Below are 21,304 nucleotides of genomic sequence, written 5' to 3'. Positions count from 1 at the left end.
CACAGTTTCAACTTTCCAGCTAAATGACTTTTGTGCCAGTCATACCGGAGTCCTACACCCATGTTCTTGCAGAGTTTGAGTCTCTGGATCCATTACTTTCAGCCCTAAGGCTGGACTCAAGTCGTCTAAAGGTGAATTTCTTGATATGAATGACTCACGTTTATATTCATACTAGAGGCCTGGTGCACGAAATTCGTGCACGGGGGTGGGGGGGAGGTTGTCCCTCAGCCTAGCCTACACCCTCTCCAATCTGGGACCCCTTGAGGGATGTCCGACTGCCCGTTTAGGCTGGATCCTGGTGGGATTGGGCCTAAACGGGCAGTCGGACATCCCGCTCACAATCCAGGACTGCTGGCTCCCAACTGCTCGCCTGCCTGCCTTCCTGATTGCCCCTAACTGCTTCAGCCTGCCAGCCTGATCACCCCCTAACCACTCCCCTGCCAGCCTGATTGATGCCTAACTGCTTCCCTGCCAGCCTGTTTGTCCCTAACTGCCCTCCCCTGCAGGCCTGGTAACCCCTAACTGCCCTTCCCTGCAGGCCTGGTCCCTCCCAATTGCCCTCCCCTGCTGGCCATCTTGTGTCCACATGGGGGCAGCCATCTTTGACCACATGGGGACAGCCATCTTGTGTGTTGGAGTGATGGTCAATCTGCATATTAGATAGGATGTTTGTGTGCTCTCTGTTACATGTGCCTCCTGCCCTTTAGTTCTTTATGTTTTATGGAAACTTGAGTATTAGGTAATACTAGTATTAAGCATTACTGTCTATATAGCATGTTCATAGCTCTTTCTTGTTTTATTTTTTTGAGCTATCATTTGAATTCTTTCCTGTCCTTGGAAACCATGATATTGATTGCTGATTTTTCACCCCCTCAGTAATTTTTCCGTCTTCTCTCAGAAAGTAATGTATTTGATTGAAAATAAAATAGTAATGAGTTTTGAGCAACATGAACCTCTGCTGTTAAACTAAACTCATTCCAAAACAAGGAATTTGATGTACACTCCATTTAGGGAACAGAGCAAAAGTTATTAGCTCTGTAGCAAAAGTCATTATCTCTATGTGCTTCCCTCAAATCCTGAGTTCTTTTGATAAACTCAGGAATAACATGGTGCAGAACAAGTCTCATAACCAATTTTAAAATAATTTTATTTTTACACTTTTGCTCTCACCCTAAGTACCATTTTAGCCTCTGAGCAAAGGGAGAATAGGAAGTAATGGGCAAAGTAATATGAGCAATAATTATAAGGGCCGATAACAGACATGTTTTTAGCTGCAAGTTACAGAATACCTTACCAATAGTGGCTTAAGCATTAATGATGTTATTAACCTTATTGGAGGTTAGTATTTCTGGGTTTAGTGTTGTGGCCCAGTGATTTCCCTGAGGACCCAGGCTCTCCATTTTTCTGTTCTACCATCATCCATATGTTGGTTTTTAATCACAGTTGCAAGGTAAGTATCCTGGCTCTAATCTTGATGTGCCCATTAGTATCTCAAGCAAGAAAAAGGGGGCCAAAGATAAAGGCTTTCTTAGTTTTTGGACTCTGCCTTTTTTCTGGGAAGGTAGGGCTTTCCAAGAAGCCCCATCGTCTTAGTTTTATTAGCTGGATTTGAGCCACATGACTTCCCATAACTGCAAGAGAAACTGGGCAAGTGCATATTTAGGTTTTCTAGCTTCTGTGGTGGAAAGCAGCAAGATTGAAGAGGGTTGGGAATGTCTGTGTGTCAGCCAAGCAACAATTTTACCACGGTTACAGCATGGCCACTGCTTTCTTTGGTGGATAAGGAGAGGAATCATCAGGGTGAGGGTGTAGGGAAAAATAGTACGTAGTGACCTTTATCTGTGTCCTCTGCAGTCTCACGTGCTCTAAAAGCTTTGGATATTTATGTTGATTATACGAATGCGAAATTATTGAAGTGAACACATGATTAAAGTGGTGCTGTATCCCCTGGAGACGTAATTGATCCTCCATCATTGTGGTCAGCGTTGGAATAACCAAGCTAAATTACACAAAAGATGAATTACTCATTTATATAATTGAGCCTATTCAGCCATTTTGAGATTAAAAAATTAACAATTTAAAGCCAAAATGGCCCTGACCGGTTTGGCTCAGTGGCTAGAGCGTTGGCCTGCGGACTCAAGGGTCCCAGGTTCGATTCCAGTTAAGGACATGTACCTTGGTTGCAGGCACATACCCAGTAGGGAGTGTGCAGGAGGCAGCTGATTGATGTTTCTCTCTCATCGATATTTCTAACTCTCTATCCCTCTCCCTTCCTCTCTGTAAAAATCAATAAAATATATTAAATTAAAAAAAAAGCCAAAATGTTCCTTCTTGTGTATTTTTCAGTATATTAGAATGAGAGCATGAGTGCCATTATGTGGTATCCAACTGGGCAGGGGGTGGCTGGGAGAGGAACCTGGTACACAGATCCTCAGTATTTATTTCTAGTGCATAGTTTATTTGATGACTGTGGTGATCTCACTTTTGTCTGTTTACATGTTTTTAGTGCACGAGCATAGCTGTATCTCGGAAATGGTTGGCTTTGGGCAGTTCAGGAGGAGGTCTCAACCTCATTCAAAAGGAAGGCTGGAAGCACAGGCTCTTTCTTTCACATAGGGTAAGATTAAGGATAGCTCTGTCATATACCATTCGGAGTATCTTTCCTAAATGCCAATTTCTCCATTATGAATAATCATTTGGAATAAAAGAAAAGTATAAAACTTGAGATTTAAAAGTGAAAAAAATACCATTTTTGTGAAACTGCCTAATTTTCCTTTTTGTGCTCTAGGAAGGAGCAATTTCTCAGGTTGCCTGTTGTTCACATGATGATGATTATGTTGCTGTAGCTACCAGGTGAGAAACTGTTTTAAAACTATCTGACCTTATCCAGATGCATTTTAAATGAACAAATGTAGCTGTGTGTAGGGTGCCCAACCATCCTAGGACTGTCTCACTTTTTATCACTGAAAGTCCAGTGTCCTGGGAAACCTCTCATTCCCCAGCAAACCAGGATGGACAGTCAGTTGCCCTAGTGTTTGTGGAAAATACTAAAATGAGGCAACAACATTTCAGTGGTCTTAAAAGAGAAAGGTAACAGATAATTTAGAACATCTGAGTTCTGTTATGCTGGATTGGTGGACTAATGCAAGGAAATAAATACCTTGACTTTCTATTTCCTCTTTTCTAAAGAACAAGTTTACATATATATTTAGTATAGTTGATACTGTGATGCAATTAAATTGTACCTTTTTCACCATTGCCAAAAATTTGCTTCTTTGTCTCAATTTTTGCAGTCAAGGTCTTGTAGTTGTTTGGGAATTAAATCAAGAGCGTCGTGGGAAACCAGAACGAATTTCTGTGTCTTCAGAACACAAGGGCCGAAAAGTTACAGCTCTCTGTTGGGATACAGCGATTCTTAGAGTTTTTGTAGGTGATCATATGGGGAAAGTTTCAGCCATCAAACTCAACACTTCTAAACAAGCAAGGGTAAGAATCAGTCAAGTTATTTGCATATGTGGGTGAGATAAAAGATGTTATGTCACAGAATTTCAAATAAAGGACACAATTTTATCTACCGAATTTTTTTGGGGACTGATCTAGAACCAAGAATATTAATTTTGAGAGACTTGTTAGTATGTGGTACATATGGGAGTCTGGTTTAGCTTGATACTGTTGCAGATGGCTTCTGTGAGCTAACTTCAGTAATTTACGCTTGTCTGTTATAGTACTTCATAATTTATCCGTATGGCTAACTTAAATAAAAACATTATTTAATACTAGGCTATTAAGAAAGATGCCAATTTATTAGTTGTGTGAATAAAATGGCATCAGTTGCCCAGGTTCCTTTGTAAGGGTAGAAGAAATTCATGGGTCTAGGTATATTTTTTCTGAGGATGGTGTGAATAGAATCTTAAAGGCACCTCCTGGATTGTGCTCAGCTGTGGAGGATCCCTGACTTTGCGTCACAGTTACTGTAGGTATGGAAGGGTTGAGTCTCAGGTTATCCTACTAGAATGCTCCAGTCTGTCATTAAGCCAGCTTTGCACTCTCTCTCTCCTTCAAAGGTTATTTATTATATTGGAAGTGGGGAACTTGTCTTTTCATTCCTTATTTCCATATAGGATCCTGGCAGAAAAGAGATCTAACTACCATTGGCTAAATTATTTTAATTACCATATCATAATATTCTTCTGGTTTGCTCGTAATGACCCAACAGTGTTATCACTTGATTCTTTATAGTTTTGATCCAAAATATAATTGGAACCTGACACATAGTACAGCCCTAATTTGTCTTTCTTCCAAAGGGAAAAATGCTGTCTACAAATGAAAAATTTCCTTACATATTTGAAAACTTGCTTCATCTTTTTATTCCAACCTCTCAGTTTGGATCATCACCAAGAGAGCCTTAAGATTTCTCTTCTGCAGTTGTGTACCAAATTATTTCACATAACTTTGATATTCCAACAGGCAAATCAAATTTTGGTCCCTTAAGAGTTTTTATTTTGCTATCCAAGGTATTTGCATTTAAAAGGTAGAGAAGGAGATTATGTGTATATGTAATGACAAATAAACTGTATTTCTTTGTTATGTTCCTTTTAGGCAGCTGCTACCTTTGTGATGTTTCCTGTTCAGACAATAACAACAGTTGACTCCTGTGTTGTCCAGTTAGATTATTTGGATGGAAGACTGCTTGTATCTTCACTCACTCGATCCTTCTTGTGTGACACTGAAAGGTATATTGACTAACCATGTGTCATAGGATATACAGAATTTAAGAACTGGAAGGGACTTAGAAATAGTCTAACCCAATCCCCTCAATTTAATTATACCGATATTCATAAGGAACCAGCTGTGTGCAAGCTGATGTTAAGAGTAGAGAAGAGATAGAGGATACTGATTCAGTCAAGTAGGTGACTAAGAGAACTGTTAACTCTCTCTGAAGCATGATCTAAGTGCCATGAAGAAAGGCGAAATAAGGCTTGTTTTAATATGGGGAATCGGAAGGTTCCTTAATTGAATTTGTTGTATATTTAATGGAATTTTACTAAAGTGTAAAATTAGATGAAGAATAATTAAGGAATTGTGAAGCTGACAAATATTCAACCAAAATCTCAAGGGTAGAGCCAAAGGTCTAATGAATGGCAAAGGAATATATAAGAGGTATCTGTGAAATACCAGAACAGAATAGGAAACAGCTTGAAATGAGTATTATATATCACTGTGCTGAAGTTCCTCAGCCATTCTCACTGCAGGGAAATTTTCACTGGCTCCCTTTCTTTCCCCTTAGCCCCCTCCCCCCACAAAAATTTCTCAGGACCTTCCCATTTAAAAATATTTTTGGGAGAATTTTGAGCATACACAAAAGAAGAGAGAATTGTATAGTGAATCTACTAGCCAGCTCCAGTAATTTTGATGAGGATTTTCGGTAAATGAAATCTGAAGGATGAGATGCAGGGGTGATATTCTAGCAGGAAGGAACAGCCCTTAGAGGAAAAATGAGAAAGACATCAGCATATTCTAGAACTTGCCAATCTGGGTTAAGTAGAGGAGTTGTGGGAAAAATGTTGTTTAATTGGCACCACACTGAGAATGACAGCTTTAAATGCCACACTGAGTAGGTGGGTTCTCAGGTCATTTTAAGGAAGTGTACATTATAGAAAATCAGGTTTTGAGAATTGATTTCTTTAGAACTGTCCAGGCTTGGAAAGTCTGTATTTCCGGGGGTTCATGTATCTCAGGAGACTGCTATTTGAGAAAGCAGGAGGATGTTTATTCCAAAAGGTTTGAAGAAATGTGTGCTGACTATTCAGGATGGTAGAGGAAAGGATGAAGAGAGATGTACTTTGCTTTTTTTTCTTGAGATAAGAAAGGCACATGGGAATGAGGCCAGTTATAGCAGGTGGCAGGTGTCTGGTATCAGAGAACCTAGCTGGATAGCAGAGAGGCAAGGCCTTGAGATACAAGTGGTCAGTTTACATGCAATCAGTAGGAAGGATGATGCACTTGCTTCGGACTTACTTCAGACTATAGTTCAGTGGTGAGGTTAGACTTATAGAACTGGAGCTCATCTTGTGTCACCCTTTAATTTTTGTAGATCAGAAAGCTGAGGCCTAGCTGGAAAGAGGCTAGAACCTTTCTGTCCTGATTCTGTGCCCTTCCTGTTACCTCAGTTACCTCTAATACAGCCTTTGACATTGGACCTTTGGCCATTAACTCCACCCTTTGAGATTTTATAAAATACTTGTTAGTTTCACAAAGTTCTTAGTTATTTTCCATCTGTAGGTTTTCAAGTTTATCAAATGGCCCAATTCAGAAATTTGGCTGAGCCCTAGCCGGTTTGTTTCAGTGGATAGAGCATTGGCCTGCACACTGAAGAGTCCCGGTTTGGATTCCTGTCCAGGGCATGCCCGGATTGAGGACTCGATCCCCAGCAGGGGGTGTGCAGGAGGCAACTGATAGTTGATTCTCTCTCATCATTGATGTTTCTATCTCTTTCTCCCTCTCCCTCTCTGAAATCAATTAAAAAAAAAAGAAATTTGGCTGAAATTCTAATAAATGGTCAGAACACTGTGAAAACACTTTTATTAGGATTGTTTGGAGGATCTGATGAAATTATATATATGAAACACTTTAAAATTAAGAGCTAAATAAGTAGAGGTTTATTTTTCCCTCTGCAATAAACCTAGAGTTGCTAATTATTATTTTTCCATTTCACAGGGGTATGGCTAGAGTTGGTTATGAGAATAACATAGAACTTACTGCTAAAATAACATATTTTAGAAATGTAATTTCAGTAAATTAGAATTCAGTTTTGGGGACATGGATAGTACCATAATTTTTTTCCTTTTTAAATATACTAGAGGCCCAGTGCACGAAATTTATGTCTGGGTAGGGTCCCTAGATCTGGCCTGTGATCAGGGCCGATATTCCCTGGCTTCCAGCAGCTGGCCCCATGCCCTGCCGCACTGCCGCTGTCTGCCCAGGCGATCGGGGCAATTGGGGCCCTAGCGCTGCCCGCGACTGCTACCACCAATCCCCGGTTCCCAGTTCCCCATTGGGTGATTGGAGCCTGCTGGCCAGGGGAGGGACCAAGAGGTTGACCGTTCCTGCCTGCTCGCTGGCCCTACACCCCTGCTACCACTGGTCACCCTCCGTGTGTGGGGCGACCGCAATCGGGGCCATGGCGCCACCCATGTCTACTGCCACGCACTTCTGGTTCCTGGTTCCCCATTGGGTGATCGGGACCTGTGGGAGGGGGCAGCTCCTGCATTGAGTGTCTGCCCCCTGGATGTCATTGTGCATCATAGCTAACTGGTCATTCTGCCGTCTGGTTGATTTGCATATTACCCTTTTTTATATATATAGATAGATAGATAGATAGATAGATAGATAGATTTTTATTGATTTCAGAGAGGGAGAGATGGAAACATCAATGATGAGAGAGAATCATTGATCAGATTCTGGTCCCTGATTGGAGAGGGTGCAAGCTGGACTGAGGGACACACACACTTCCGTGCATGAGTTTCGTGCACCAGGCCTCTAGTTCTCTAATAAAAGAGTATGTGTGGATTAATCCAATGACAAAATCAACAACTTTAAAAGAAAAAGGGTTTGAGTATACAGAGCACTACATTGTATTGAGTGCTTTCTATGGGCCCTGCTGTGCTATATACTGGGAATTCAACCAAAGAGGAACAAGAAATGGCCTTTGTCTTGGAGTAAGTCATAATCTGTTCAAATAGACACAATTGCCATATAAAATGTGGTAAATGCTATGAAAACATAGCATTGGAAGCATGTAATTCAGCTTATGGGAGTCAGGGAAATCTCAGAGGAAGAATGATGGAGCTAAGTCATTAAGAGTAAGAAAAGGAGTTTTTAGAAAAAGACATCTTTATCATTATCACCTTCCATGTTCTAGACAGTGTGTTAAACTCACATATATATATAGCTTATATAATCATAAGGGAACAGAGTTCCTAGAAGGATTTAGCATTTTGAGAAAAGAGGAGGGAGATTATTGGGTGTTTGTGGCAGTGGAGTGGCTTGGAAACAATGCCGGAGAGGTAGATTAGCTTTTCCATGGAATGGCCAAAGAACAAGGTGATTTGGGAAGCAATCAGCAGGATTTACAGATGTATGAAATGGTTTGGTAACACTCATTTTTTTAGATTTGAAAAGGGTTGTCACATTAATTCTGAGCCCCTCCTTCTGTGGATAATAAACTAATGTGAAATGGTTTGCTTCCTGTCACAGAAAGAGTTAATGGCAACTCAGAGCTAGAACCTTGTTCTGACCTTTCCATTCTGTGTTCTGTCCAGAAGTATACTGCTCATGTGAATAATGAGAGGACATTGTGGGTAGAGTTACTATGGCCATGCTGATTTGTAGTGCCATTGTTTTTGACTTTTTTGTAGGTAAATATGCTTTCTCTTCCTTTTTGGGTATTAGAGAAAAATTTTGGAAAATTGGAAACAAGGAAAGAGATGGAGAATATGGAGCTTGTTTCTTCCCTGGAAGGTGTGCTGCGGGCCAGCAACCTCTAATATATTGTGCTCGTCCTGGCTCCAGAATGTGGGAAGTGAACTTTGATGGGGAAGTTATAAGTACACATCAGTTTAAGAAACTCCTCTCATCGCCACCTCTCCCTGTGATTACTCTCAGGTAATGTAATGATCTGTATGGCTGGTAGGGAGTATTTGAGGAACTTTCATGGAGATGTTGGGTGGAAGTCTCTGATATTCTATATGTGTTAAAGATTATGCCTTAAAAGATTCAGAGAAACCAAAAAGTCTTTTCACCAATTATCTTTCATATAATTTAAAGCAAATTGAGTAAGGGCACATGTAATTAGGCATTTGGGTGTGTTTGGAGGCAAAAATTTTCCTATGTAGGGAAAACATGCTTTTATGTTGTGATGAAATCATTAATGGGTGTGTTTACTTCCTAGATCAGAACCTCAGTATGATCATACAGTTGGGTCCTCCCAGTCTTTGTCTTTCCCCAAACTCTTGCATCTTAGGTAAGTTTCTCCATTTTATCCTTAAAACACACACAACTTTTCCCCTTTGTTTCTTGCTCAAGGGCAGTTATCTTTTAAAGATTTTTTTAAATTAAATTTTAATTCTTAGTAGGCAAGGACAAAAATAGTTGTAGAACTTGTTCTTGTAAGCTTGGTGAAACTTTGGCTCTCGGTCCTTTAGGTATTCTGACAAGTGCCTTGCATGGAAGATCTACCTGAGGTAGATTCAGCTGGCCATATTTGAATATCAGGGTTCAGTTAGCCTTCTACTGGATTCAATGCAAAAGTCCATCATTAAGTGGCAACCCAGAGTGCTACTAAAGGCTGTCAGCTGCTGGGCTTGCCAATTACACCTTGTTCTGCAAGTCTGGGGATGCCAGTGTGATTTCCAGCCAAATCTATGTGTCTGGAACGCTACTTATTTCAACAATGGAAAATATTTGGCCAATGCATAAGGTCTCTAATGCAGATTCAGAGAATATTATTTAGAGCTGACTATAGGTACCCTGCAGTGTAGACTCCTGATTGGGGTTTTTCAAAGGCTAACTAACTGTTCTTAGAATGTGATTGTTTTTATTTAACACTTGAAATGTTAACTAATTGCCCCTAACTAATGTATGTATATGTCTCACTACCTACACTGAAGTTTTAAAAGTAAATTGTAAAGTATCCTGAAAGTTTCTGGAGACAGTTATTTTTTTGTTCACAATTAGATAAAGCATACTAAAAACTCTTTCTTTATGGCTCTTATCACAGTTTAAAATTACATATGCATGCAGTATTTATGTCCGTCTTACTCTTAGTAAACTTCATGAGGGCGCCATGTCTGTTTTATTCACTCTTTGTTCTCAGTGCTTGGTATAGTGCCTGGCATATATAGACAGTTAATAAATATTTGTGGACTACAGTGTGTGGGGTATGGGGAAGTCCCTTACCCAAAAGTATGTTTTTTAATAGCGAGGCTACAGTTTGCTGGTTCTCCTGGTAGAGCTATTATTCCTTTGAGTAAAAGCTATTTAAAGTTCCCATTACAGCTTCTGCCATACCAAACAAAGCCCTTCATGATCTGCCTCTGCCTCAGTGTAAGCCATAATTAATGCCACTTTGAAGCTTTTGCTGACTCCTAATGCTGCTTAGACTAGGCACGTATTCCTGTGCAGTGTTGTCACATCTTGTTCATTCCTTCATCATCACCCCTATTTCACTGTATTATAGACATCCATCCCAGCACCAGGTTGTCAACTCCATTACTGTGGGTGCAGTGCAAAACACATATAAGGCTCTCAAATAATAGCTAAATTAAAGAATTCAACAAAGATTTTTTTGAGAAACCATGAGTAGGAGAGCCTTTGTTTTCTATTATTTCCTACCTGTATACTTGTGTCTTGTAACCATTACTGTTATACCCACAAATCCTACAAGAAAGCATATTTTATACTTTCTTTTTTAGTACATTGATATCACTTTCCCTTCTTAAATAGTGCTGTTAGGCTTGTGTCCCAGTCTGTTGTCAGTGAAGGGATAAGGGGATGAGGGATATATAAGTTACAAAGTATCAGCTCTTATCTATACCCTAATCACTACCCCCAATCTAATCTAGTTTGCTACTCCTAGAGATCTTTCCAAGATGAATATCAAGTTTAGTATCAAAATCATGATCCTGTATCTCTTTACTCAGGGATCCTCTTGCCTCTCATTTTTTTTCTCCTTTGGCTCCTGAAGGCAGCCTTCTAATTTTACTTACTTTGGACTAGGATTCTGACCATATTTTCCATCTTTGTGACAAAGATCTGGGTCTTATATTGGCAAAATGTTTAATATTTGTGTTAAATATCACTCTTAGTTTCATTGTTACATGGTACAATTTTTATTTATTTATTTATTTATTTTTTATTTTATTTTATTGATTTTTACAGAGTGGAAGGGAGAGGGAGAGAGAGAAACATCGATGAGATGAGAAACATTGATCAGCTGCCTCCTGCACACCCCCCACTGGGGATGTGCCCGCAGCCAAGGTACATGCCCTTGACTGGAATCGAACCTGGGACCCTTCAGTCTGCAGGCCGACGCTCTATTCACTGAGCTAAACCAGCTAGGGCTGTTACATGGTACAATTTTTAATACCCTTGGGTTCATTAAAAAAAAAATGTCCCCGATCTCAAGATCATATTTTGTTGGAAAGATGTGGTTTATGTCTACAAAAAGTTTAACAATAAAAAAATAAGAGTTGTGACAGTGCAGTACATGATTAATGCCATATGAGCAGGGTTGGCAAGAGATAGGTTGGGTGTAGGAAGAAAAGCAATTGCTGTGAGCCATCAGATAAGGACTTCAGAGGTGAGTACAACTTCTGATCCTTGAGAGGTGGCTAGAATGAGAGCATTATAAGTTGGGGAATGCCCTAGTGAAGCCAAGAAGCAGAGATTACCAGTGGTATGTAAAAAATAGTAGTAGCTTTGAGAGAGTGAGATATATGAGCAAAGGATTATAGAAAGAGATAAGCAGAGATGAAGGGTACCAGGGCAGGGACTGCAAAGGAAAGTGGACCAAGAAAGTGCAGTGTCCCAGAGTCCAGGGAGGCGAGATTCTGGAAAGAAGGACAGCCAGCAATATTGGCCCTTGCTTAGGGATCAAGAAGGGAAATGAGGAAGGGTTATTGGGTTTGGCAGGTAGGAAATCTATGACTTTTTGAGAATGTAGTAAAGAGGAATGATTTGGATTCCAGGTAACAGTTGAGAGGATAAATAAGGGAAGAAGTAGATTTTGGGAGGCATAGAGAGAAAAGTCTAGGTTTTGGAGTCCAGAGGGTTCTTGGTATAAATTCTGACTCTTATGCATTTATGCTGCGTGGCCTTGGGCACATATTTTCATGTTTCTGCACTTCAAATTAAAAAAAAAAATACAGACAACACACTTATCTTGATGAGTTGCAACAGGGTTAGATAATGTAAGTAGAGTCTTCAGTAAAGCTCCTGGCACATAGTTGACTGGGAGTTTCCAACTTTTCTTACTTACACACAACTAAGGATATAAAAATATTACCATCCCTTAAAGTGGCTCACTGGAGCAGTGACTGGTGGGGAGGTGCTATGTTTAGTCTTTGTTTTAAATGTACCCCTGTCATAACACATGGGAAGTTTAGCATCTTTAACAAACATCAGGAAAGATATCAATCTTTTGTTTTCTTTTTCTAGAAGATATTTAGCATATATATTGAATTTTTCCCAGTTGGCATTATATAACTTTTTTTAGCAGTACGTTGTTAGAGACAGAAAAGAGATTTCAGGACTTGATTGGCTGATACACTTTTATATTTTCTTTGTATGGGCTAATTTTACTTTGATAGCTAATATGAGGGTCTGATTGCAAGGAATTATATCATAAACTGTATCTGAGCAAACTAGAATTCTCTTGATTCCTTCCATTTTCTTTTGCAGTGAGCATTGTGTGTTGACTTGGACAGAAAGAGGAATTTATATTTTCGTTCCTCAGAGCGTTCAGGTTCTTCTTTGGAGTGAAGTCAAAGGTAATTATATTTTCCTTTCTTATGTAACTTACAATCTCATGCTTGTGAAAGATTGAATTATTATAGGAGGATTCTCTTGTAGTGTAAGATGTAAAAAAACAGAACAAAGTGACATTTCTTTTAAACATTAATATCATAGATGTTTCCCTTTGTAAGGTAGTTCACAAGCATATATTTGTGAATTTGTACTCATTTATTTCTTCATGCCTTTTAAACTTTTAAATATAGTTTTTATTTATTCTTAAATATTAGTAACTACTGTTTAGGATTGAATGGGTTAATTTTCTCTCCTCTACTTATCCTGAATATTGACTCATATTGGAAGTCTTGCTTTAACTCCTGTTTTGTGTCTCAGTAGTTTGGGGTTCAAAAAGTCCTTATGGGAACAATAGCCATTGTAAATGACTGAAACAGAGAAAATCAATCTCCGTATTCTTTTGGTTAAAACTAGAAATGGAGGAAATTTAGCTTTTTTAGCATTGCTTCTCAGGGAGTATATTTTACTTTTAGGTCATTTTCTGCTTTGAAAGAAACCATTACTTACTGATTCTGATCAGCATTGACTTCTTATGGATTAAGTACCCTAAGGGTATCCCATGAAAATTAATTTGTTTCTCCTTTTTAGACTTTGAAAAATCGACATATACATTGTATACATTTAAGGTTGTACAGTGTGTTGGTTTGGTTCATTTATATATTGCAATATGATTACCACCTTTTGTGGTAAGATCATTTAAGGTCTATCTCTTAGCAACTTTGAAATACATAATACAGTATTTTTTTACTATAATCACAATGCTGTACATTGGATCTCTAGAATTTATTCATCTTCCTCTTGCATGTGTGTATCCTTTGACCAACATATCCCAATTCCCCCACAACCCCAGTCCCTGGAAACCAGCATTTTACTGTTTCTATGAGACCATCTTATTAGATTCCACGTTAGTGATATTAAAACTAGTTTTTAAAGTCCTTTCGTGATAGTCTGCATTAAGTACTTTCATAATGTTCTGTTTTTATTTTTCCATAAACTGTTTGTTGATTTACATAGTATGTTAAAATCCATTACTTGACATTAGATGATAACTCTCATAAATGTCTGGTCTCTAATGTAGAGTGTCCTCTTTTAAATTCCCAATTCCTTTCACAGAAAATAGCATTTTAAAATAGGACTTTGGATCAGAGAGATGTGTTTCTTTCTTTGTTTCTTTTATTCTTGTTCTTTTTAGAATAGTGTCTAAAATATTATTTCTTCATTGAAATGAAAATATAAAAAGGTGAAATTCAATCAAGCCAAACCTGAAAAAGTGAATTTATTAGAATAATTTCAACCGTTGCAAAAATGGAAAAGGAATATTTGTTTAACATCCTGTGTGCTCACCCCACCCTTTGGTTTTTGTAGATATTCAGGATGTGGCTGTCTTCAAGAATGAGCTGTTCTGTTTGCATCTAAATGGGAAAATCTCACATCTTTCCCTCTTATCTGTGGAACGCTGTGTGGAACGCCTGCTAAGGAGAGGCCTTTGGAACCTGGCTGCTCACACTTGCTGTCTTTTCCAAAATTCTCTCATTGCTGGCAGAGTGAGTCAGAGAGCTTACATATTCATCTGGGTTGTTACAACCATCCTAGCTTGCAAGATTGTGCTACAAAGTTTCTTGGCTTAACTAGCCCTTTCTATATGACCTACAGATAAAGCAGCAGTGAATTCCCAAAGGAAGCATGACAAATAAATCTAGGGGTGGGTGGAGGGTAAGAAAAAAAAAAATCAAGTTTACTCACAAATTTATTTGAATTTCAGGCTTTGTTTTATTTTATTTTTTAATATATTTTATTAATTTTTTACAGAGAGAAAGGGAGAGGGGTAGAGAGTTAGAAACATCGATGAGAGAGAAACATCGATCAATTGCCTCCTGCACACTCCCTACTGGGTATGTGCCCGCAACCAAGGTACATGCCCCTGACCAGAATCGAACCTGGGACCCTTGAGTCCACAGGCCAATGCTTTATCCAGTTAGGGCTCAGACTTTGTTTTAAGGGGGATGATTGTGCATAAGTAAATCCTAAGTAAAGTCTTAATTCCTAAGGTAATTCTCATTAAGTCTTTCACTCGCTTGTTAAGCACTTCTGAGGTTTTATGTTCTGTGTTAGACTTCTTTAAATATATGGGCCATTTGAATATAGAGTTAGTTACATATAGTAGGCTATTCTATTGGGTTTCTACTTATCCTTTTATTAGGGAAGAAAATCATTGACTGTAGATAAATTGGAGCACTTGAAATCTCAGCTGGACCTCACAACCTATAGTGATTTGATTTCTCAACTAGAAGAATTGATCTTAAAATTTGAACCTTTGGATTCAGCTTGCAGCAGTAGAAGAAGCTCCATTTCATCACATGTAGGTATTCTCACTTTTAAAGGGTTTTTCTATACAGTAAGATTTTCTACTTTAGGTTGTACTCATCTCTAGAATCCTAAAACTTATTTTTCTTTCCATATAGTAGATTTTTTTTTTGCGGCGGGGCGGCGGGGTGGGGTGTCAAAGGGAGCTTTATTTTAGCTGCTAGACAGCCCTATGAAGCATTCGTTTAAGTTTGTCTTGGAGCCACATTTGGTTTTGTCATTTTTAATTATATTCTTTTTGCAAATGCACCTCATAGAGCCTCCAGCACAGTTAAGTTGTTCTGTTCCTAATGTGCGATTATTTTAGATTCTTCATGCTAATTTGAGTCTTAGTGCAGCTCAGGATTGTCTCCTTCAGTCCCCATTCTCACTGCCAGGCTTTATGGAGACAAGCCAGAGAAATATGGTAGCATGATCCCACTTACCTGTGACCAGCTGTCAGGAGTCTAGATCTTGTTCACCAGTTTGTACTAATAAGCCATAATTGTTATTATTGACTTGCTGCTTTTACCATTGACTTTTCTCTTAAAAAGCTACATTGTGTTATAAAGGAAAGTTTTACTTTGATATTTTGGAATTCTTTTTCATTTTTAGGAAAGTTTCAGCATCTTGGACTCTGGTATTTATCGTATTATTAGTAGTAGAAGAGGCAGTCAATCAGATGAAGACACTAGTTCCCTTCACAGCCAAACCCTCTCAGAAGATGAGAGACTTAAAGAATTCATCTCACATCAAGAAGAGGACCAGCCAGAGCAGTGTTGCAGCTCACACGGAAATGAGGGTGATGAGTGTGTCTTTTTATATACTAGTATATGTATATTTTAAAATATTTTTACTGACTTTTTAGAGAGAGAGGAAGGGAGAGGGAGAGAGAGAAACATTGATGTGAGAGGGGAACACCGATCAGCTGCCTCCTGCATGCCCCCTACCAAGGAATGAGCCCACAACCTGCGTAAGTACCCTGACCGGAAATTGAACCAACAACCTTTTGTGCACTGGACAACACTCAACCAACTGAGCCACACTGTTCAGGGCCTGAGTTTGTCTTTTATTGGTTGCAGATGTGAAGCATTAAATTTCTGTCACTTTTATTTGCCTGGCTTATCTCGTACATAGAGTTTCCTATAAGGTGTTAATTTTTATTATGTTGATAGACTTTCCATCCAGACCTGTAGATCTGCTGACCAGTAGAAGAGTGGATTTGTGTGTAGTTGTTCCCTCCCCCCCATGTTTAGGCTAACATTTCTTAATCATGCATCAAAATGCTGGAAAGGTTAAGAAAGGAAGCCATTGACCAGAAGAGCAGGGCAATTTTAATCTGACTAACCAAATTATTTTCCATTAGGACTGAAAAATTACTACAATTTTGGGGCCATTGCTACACTTTTTGATGTTTGAACATTCCTGTGACCGAACTGTTGAGAAGAGATTTATAGAAACTTTAAACTTCCTTTTTGACTTGTGGGGATTCAGGGTTAGTAGGAAAATGAAGGTACCTGCTTGAGTGTTTTATATGTGGACCATCCCATGCATCTTGTAAACCTGTGTTCTGCTCATTTGTATCTGGGTCAGTTGTGATTTTGGTATTGAATCTTTCATTTCCTTTGGTTTATTTATTTCAGAATTTCTTTAAAGGTTAAAAAACTCCCATATGATTAGATTTTGTTTCTTTCCCTTGATTTAATTCATCAGATAATGTTTCTCATGATCCAGTGACGTTTGAGACAGATAAGAATGAAACTTTTCTTCCCTTCGGCATTCCATTATCATTTCGCTCTCCATCTCCTCTTGTGTCTCTTCAGGCTGTCAAGGAAAGGTAAACTAATTAGTCTTGTCATTTAATCCCATTCTGGCTTTACTTTCTTTATCCCCTTAGGTACTTTTGTGCTAAGAATGAAGAGACATTTTATTTTATTTACTAGAGGCCTGTTGCACCAAATTTGTGCACGGGTAGTGTCCCAAGGCCTGGCCAGCGATCAGGGCTGATCTGTGGGGCGACTCGCCGGGTGATCAGGGGGTCCCTGCTGGCACCCACCTTGGCTGGCCTGGGGCCTGTGGGCTGGGGGCAGCTCCTGCATTGAGCGTCTGCCTGCTGGTGGTCAGTGCACATCATAGTAACTTGTCGTTCCACTGGTTGTCCCACTGTTCGGTCAATTTGCATATTAGGCTTTTATTATATACTAGAGGCCCAGTGCATGATTGAATCATGCACGTGTAGGGTCCCCTACACGCTTTCGCTTTTCGCGGTGGAGCTGGGTGCCTGTCCGCTGGTGCACCGAGCCGGAGGCTTCTGAAAGGCCTGGTGCCGGAGCAGACAGGCACCCAGCTCCCCCACTTTTGATGGTCCGCAGCCGCTGACGGGACTCCCGCCCCCTGCGCCTCTCAACAGCCGCTGAGGGGGGCTGCCACGGACACCTGGCTACCCTGCCTTTGAGAGGCGCAGCTGGGTGTCCGCGGCAGGACCCCTCAGCGGCCGCGGATCTGGCCGTTGAGAGGCACAGGGGGCAGGAGTTCCACCCCCAGCGCCTCTCAACAGCAGGGTAGCCCCCCTCAGTGGCAGCAGATCTGTGCCTCTCAATGGCCAGATAGGCCACCCCGAGTCCCGCCCCCCAGCCTTCGGCCGCCCAATCGTGGGCATAGCGGAGTGATGGTAATTTACATGTTACTCTATTATTAGATAGGACTAGTGGCCTGGTGCACGAAATTTGTGCACGGAGCGGGGGTGTTCCTTAGCCCAGCCTGCACCCTCTCCAATCTGGGACCCCTTGAAGGATGTCCTACTGCCAGTTTACAGGGATTGGGCCTAAACCAGCAGTTGGACATCCCTCTCACAATCTGGGACTGCTGGTTCCAGCCACTCACCTACCTGCCTGCCTGCCTGATTGCCCCTAACCACTCTGCTTGCTGGCCTGCTCGCCCCCAACTGCCCCCCCTGCTGGCCTGCTTGCACCCCCTTCCTTCTCCACTGGCCTGCTCTCCCCCAACTGGCCCCCTGCTGGCCTGCTCACTCTAAACTGCTCCCAGCCACTGTCCTGATCACCTCCAACTGACCCCCACTGACAGACTGCTCACCCCCAACTGGCCCCCCTGCTGGTCTGCTTACCCCCAATGGCCCTGCCCCCCACCAGCCTGATCACCCACAACTGCCGTCCCATCCGCCTGATCACCCCCCGGTGACCCAAGCTCCCAGCCCCTCCTTTTTTTCTTTCTTTCTTTCTTTTTTTTTTTTTCAGCGTCTCCTTGAGAGGAGGCCAGGGTTGGCTGGAAGCAAGTATCTGGGATTTATTTATCTTCTATAATTGAAACTTTGTAGCCTTGAGCGGAGGCCAGGGCCGGCCAGGGTGGGCAGGAAGCTTGGCTTCCTCCATCGCCGGGATCAACCCAAGCCTCCTGCTCATTCCAGCTCTGTGGCTGCTGCCATCTTGGTTGGGTTAATTTGCATACTTGCTCCTGATTGACTGGTGGGTGTGGCTTGTGGGCATAGCAGAGGTACGGTCAATTTGCATGTTTCTCTTTTATTAGTGTAGAGGATTTTTAAAAATGCTTTTAATGATTTTAGAGAGAGAGGAAGGTGAGAGGGAGAGAGAGAGAAAAACATGGATCGATTGCTTCCCTGGACTGAACCCGCAACCTGGGCATGTGCCCTAACTGGGAATTGAACTGGTGACCTTTCAGTGCGTGGGACAGTGCTCAACCAACTGAGCCACACCAGCCAGGACTGGAAAGACATTTTAAGTGAGAAAAAAATAAAGTCTCTAGGTTATTTCTCATATCACCTGTTATATGGAGCTGTTAATTTCTCATTTCCATCTTGGGGAATTTAGCTTCCCTCTTTGAGTAGCTGGATATTTTAGTTGTTATATATGTGGTTTTTTAACCCACAGACAGCAAAAGTTTAAAAGTCTGATATTTTTCTCATCCCTCATAGAAACAGTTTACATATATCATTAGTCATTGCCTTTTCCTTTGTATTTTTTTTTAAAATTCACTTATTGGATATATATATATAAAATCCCACATTGATTTATTGTTGCACTTATTTATGCATTCATTCATTGAATCTTATATGTGCCATGACTGGGGTTTGAAACTTTAACCTTGGTGTATTGGGGGTGGTGCTTTTACTAACTGAGCTACCTTTGTCAGAGCTATCATTAGTCAATTTTTGATCCTTTCTCAGTTTGGGCCCAGAATTGGAGACCTCAGAAGTCTTTCTAATTAGTCTATGGGACCAAGATGGGCATTTGACTTTGAGAGAGAAGACTTTGTACTACTACTTAACTGCTTATCTGTCTTACTGGATACAAATTTTGCTTATCAAGAAGAATATGTTGTGACTAGTTGGCAGCTGAGTTTCATGAAGAAATGTTATTAATTCTCTGGCTAGGGTGGAGCAGGTGGTCATATGGCCTTCTTTGCTTAAATTGATAGAAATATCACAGACTGGAGTTGAAGACTTTTTTTTTTTAAAAAAAGACCTTTTCTTTAGCACTTAAAGCAGTTTAGTAAAGAAGTAAATTCTTATATTGTAAATTTTATTTGGACCTTATGTGAAATACATAGTTGATTAGGGAAGTTGCTGTAAGCAGTCTTTCTTTTATTAAAGTCCAAGTTGCCTTTCTGGGACTAATAGAAACATAGAGAACTAGGTACTGCATTTTTCATTTTTGTTGTATAATTAGATTTCTTTTCATGTTGGTTTTTTGGTATTTGACTTCCAGTGTTTCTAGCTTTGTACGTAAAACGACTGAGAAGATTGGTACCCTTCATACAAGCCCTGATCTGAAAGTGAGACCAGAGCCCAGGGGTGATGAACAGTTATGTGAAGAAGATGTGAGTCCTGTCACTTGCTCAAAGGAGGAAGACACTGAGTAAGCTCTTGCATATAAATCTGTGTAAATTCTGGAGGGGTCACTTATCAGTTTGAAGAAAACCATAGGCTATGCCCTGTTGAGAAGGTATATGTATGACCCTGCTCATTGTTGATTGCTGTTGTAGCTCATAAAAATTGTGAATACCACAGCTGGTTTGGCTCAGTGGATGGAGCATTGACCTGCAGACTGAAGGGTCCCAGGTTTGATTCCAGTCAAAGGCATATGCCTGGGTTGTGGGCTCGATTCCCAATAGTGGGCATGCCGGAGGCAGCCAGTCAGTGATTCTCTCTTATCATTGATGTTTCTATCTATTTCTCTCCCCTCTCCCTTCCTCTCTGAAATCAATAAAAATATATTTTTTAAAAATTGTGAATACCACAAGTTAAATGTTGGAAAATTATATCTACCCATAGCAAATCTGTTAAGACAGTTTTAATTTAGCACACTTGCATCTGTCTCCTGCACAACCTCCTCCTCTCCAAATCTCTTCAAAGTTTTGGAATGTTAGAGAAGGAGTATTAAGAGTAAGATGACCAAGGATCTAGGCCTTGTCCTGGCTCTGCTTCTGACCAATTTGTAACTTTGGGTAGGTAAGTAATGTTCTCTGGCCTATAAGGTGAGAGCATTGATATTGATGTCTTGCCTTATACTTTCTTATGATATGCTGGTGGCATAGTCCTTGTTCTGGCACAGTGTGAAGTGCCTTGTCTATCTGGTCTCTGCCTTATCTCATGGTTCAGGGAATCTGAGCATTAGAGGCAAGCAAGCTCAGCACTCATTCAGGAATTGAGAGAGAGACCCACAGGCCCAGTGTGTCTGGACAGTGAGATGAAATAGAAGGTGTGTTATTCTCAGAATAACTTAGTAAATCTATATATATTTATAGAAAAAATGTACAGATATGCCTAGGCATTTAAGGCAGCCTTCAATCTGATCTTAGCTCATTTTTCCAGCCTCATTTTTAACCACATCCTTCTAAGCACTCTGAATTTCAGTCCTGTGGGAGAATTAAGTATGTATACTTCACTATCTTTCTTTGTGTTGTTTTCTTCTAGTTGCAGTATTTCTCCCCATATTTTCTGACACAGATACCACTTCCTCAGGAAAGTTGCCATTGTTTGCCTAGTCAGAAGAATTACTCCTTTTTTTGTGTGCTTTCATAGCACAATGTATGTGCTGCTCTTTAGCATTCATTTTATTCTCTTTTAGATTATAGTTAGTTATATTCATGCCTATCTTTTTTACTTGAGCGTACTTATCTTGAGGCCATTGACCATTTTGTATACTCATCTGTTTATTTCATTTAACATTAAGTATAATACCTGCCACTTAGTAAGCACTTAGAAATATTTGTCTAAGGAAGCTATAATCCCATCTAACTCTTTTCACACTCTTCTAGGGGAATAGAAGAAGTAACTAGTCAACCTCCAGAAGAAGATAAATTCCAAGAGCTCAAAATAGCAACGGCAGAAGCAATGTGA

The 21,304-nt window shown here is 40.2% G+C and overlaps 1 protein-coding gene across 2 annotated transcripts in view; it reads left to right on the top strand.

The window, feature by feature from the left end:
- Positions 1 to 21,304, top strand: part of HPS5 (HPS5 biogenesis of lysosomal organelles complex 2 subunit 2) — a 34,704-nt gene continuing 13,400 nt past the window's right edge. Inside the window, exons 1-14 of one of the 2 annotated variants that reach the window (XM_028156765.2) lie at positions 1 to 131; positions 2,507 to 2,617; positions 2,789 to 2,853; positions 3,294 to 3,486; positions 4,600 to 4,733; positions 8,452 to 8,664; positions 8,951 to 9,022; positions 12,460 to 12,548; positions 13,951 to 14,129; positions 14,786 to 14,944; positions 15,544 to 15,730; positions 16,642 to 16,765; positions 19,671 to 19,820; positions 21,223 to 21,300. In XM_028156765.2, the coding sequence (XP_028012566.2) occupies positions 24 to 131; positions 2,507 to 2,617; positions 2,789 to 2,853; positions 3,294 to 3,486; positions 4,600 to 4,733; positions 8,452 to 8,664; positions 8,951 to 9,022; positions 12,460 to 12,548; positions 13,951 to 14,129; positions 14,786 to 14,944; positions 15,544 to 15,730; positions 16,642 to 16,765; positions 19,671 to 19,820; positions 21,223 to 21,300 (1,862 nt within the window). In that variant the 5' untranslated portion in view covers positions 1 to 23. The remainder of the gene's footprint in view (positions 132 to 2,506; positions 2,618 to 2,788; positions 2,854 to 3,293; positions 3,487 to 4,599; positions 4,734 to 8,451; positions 8,665 to 8,950; positions 9,023 to 12,459; positions 12,549 to 13,950; positions 14,130 to 14,785; positions 14,945 to 15,543; positions 15,731 to 16,641; positions 16,766 to 19,670; positions 19,821 to 21,222; positions 21,301 to 21,304) is intronic. The other variant, XM_054725470.1, reaches the window with a different exon arrangement.

The sequence above is a fragment of the Eptesicus fuscus genome, chromosome 13, assembly GCF_027574615.1.
Source record: "Eptesicus fuscus isolate TK198812 chromosome 13, DD_ASM_mEF_20220401, whole genome shotgun sequence".
In the NCBI taxonomy this organism is placed as follows: Eukaryota; Metazoa; Chordata; class Mammalia; order Chiroptera; family Vespertilionidae; genus Eptesicus; species Eptesicus fuscus.
The sequence above is the reverse complement of the archived record's forward strand: the minus strand, read 5'-3'. Positions and strand labels throughout refer to the sequence as shown.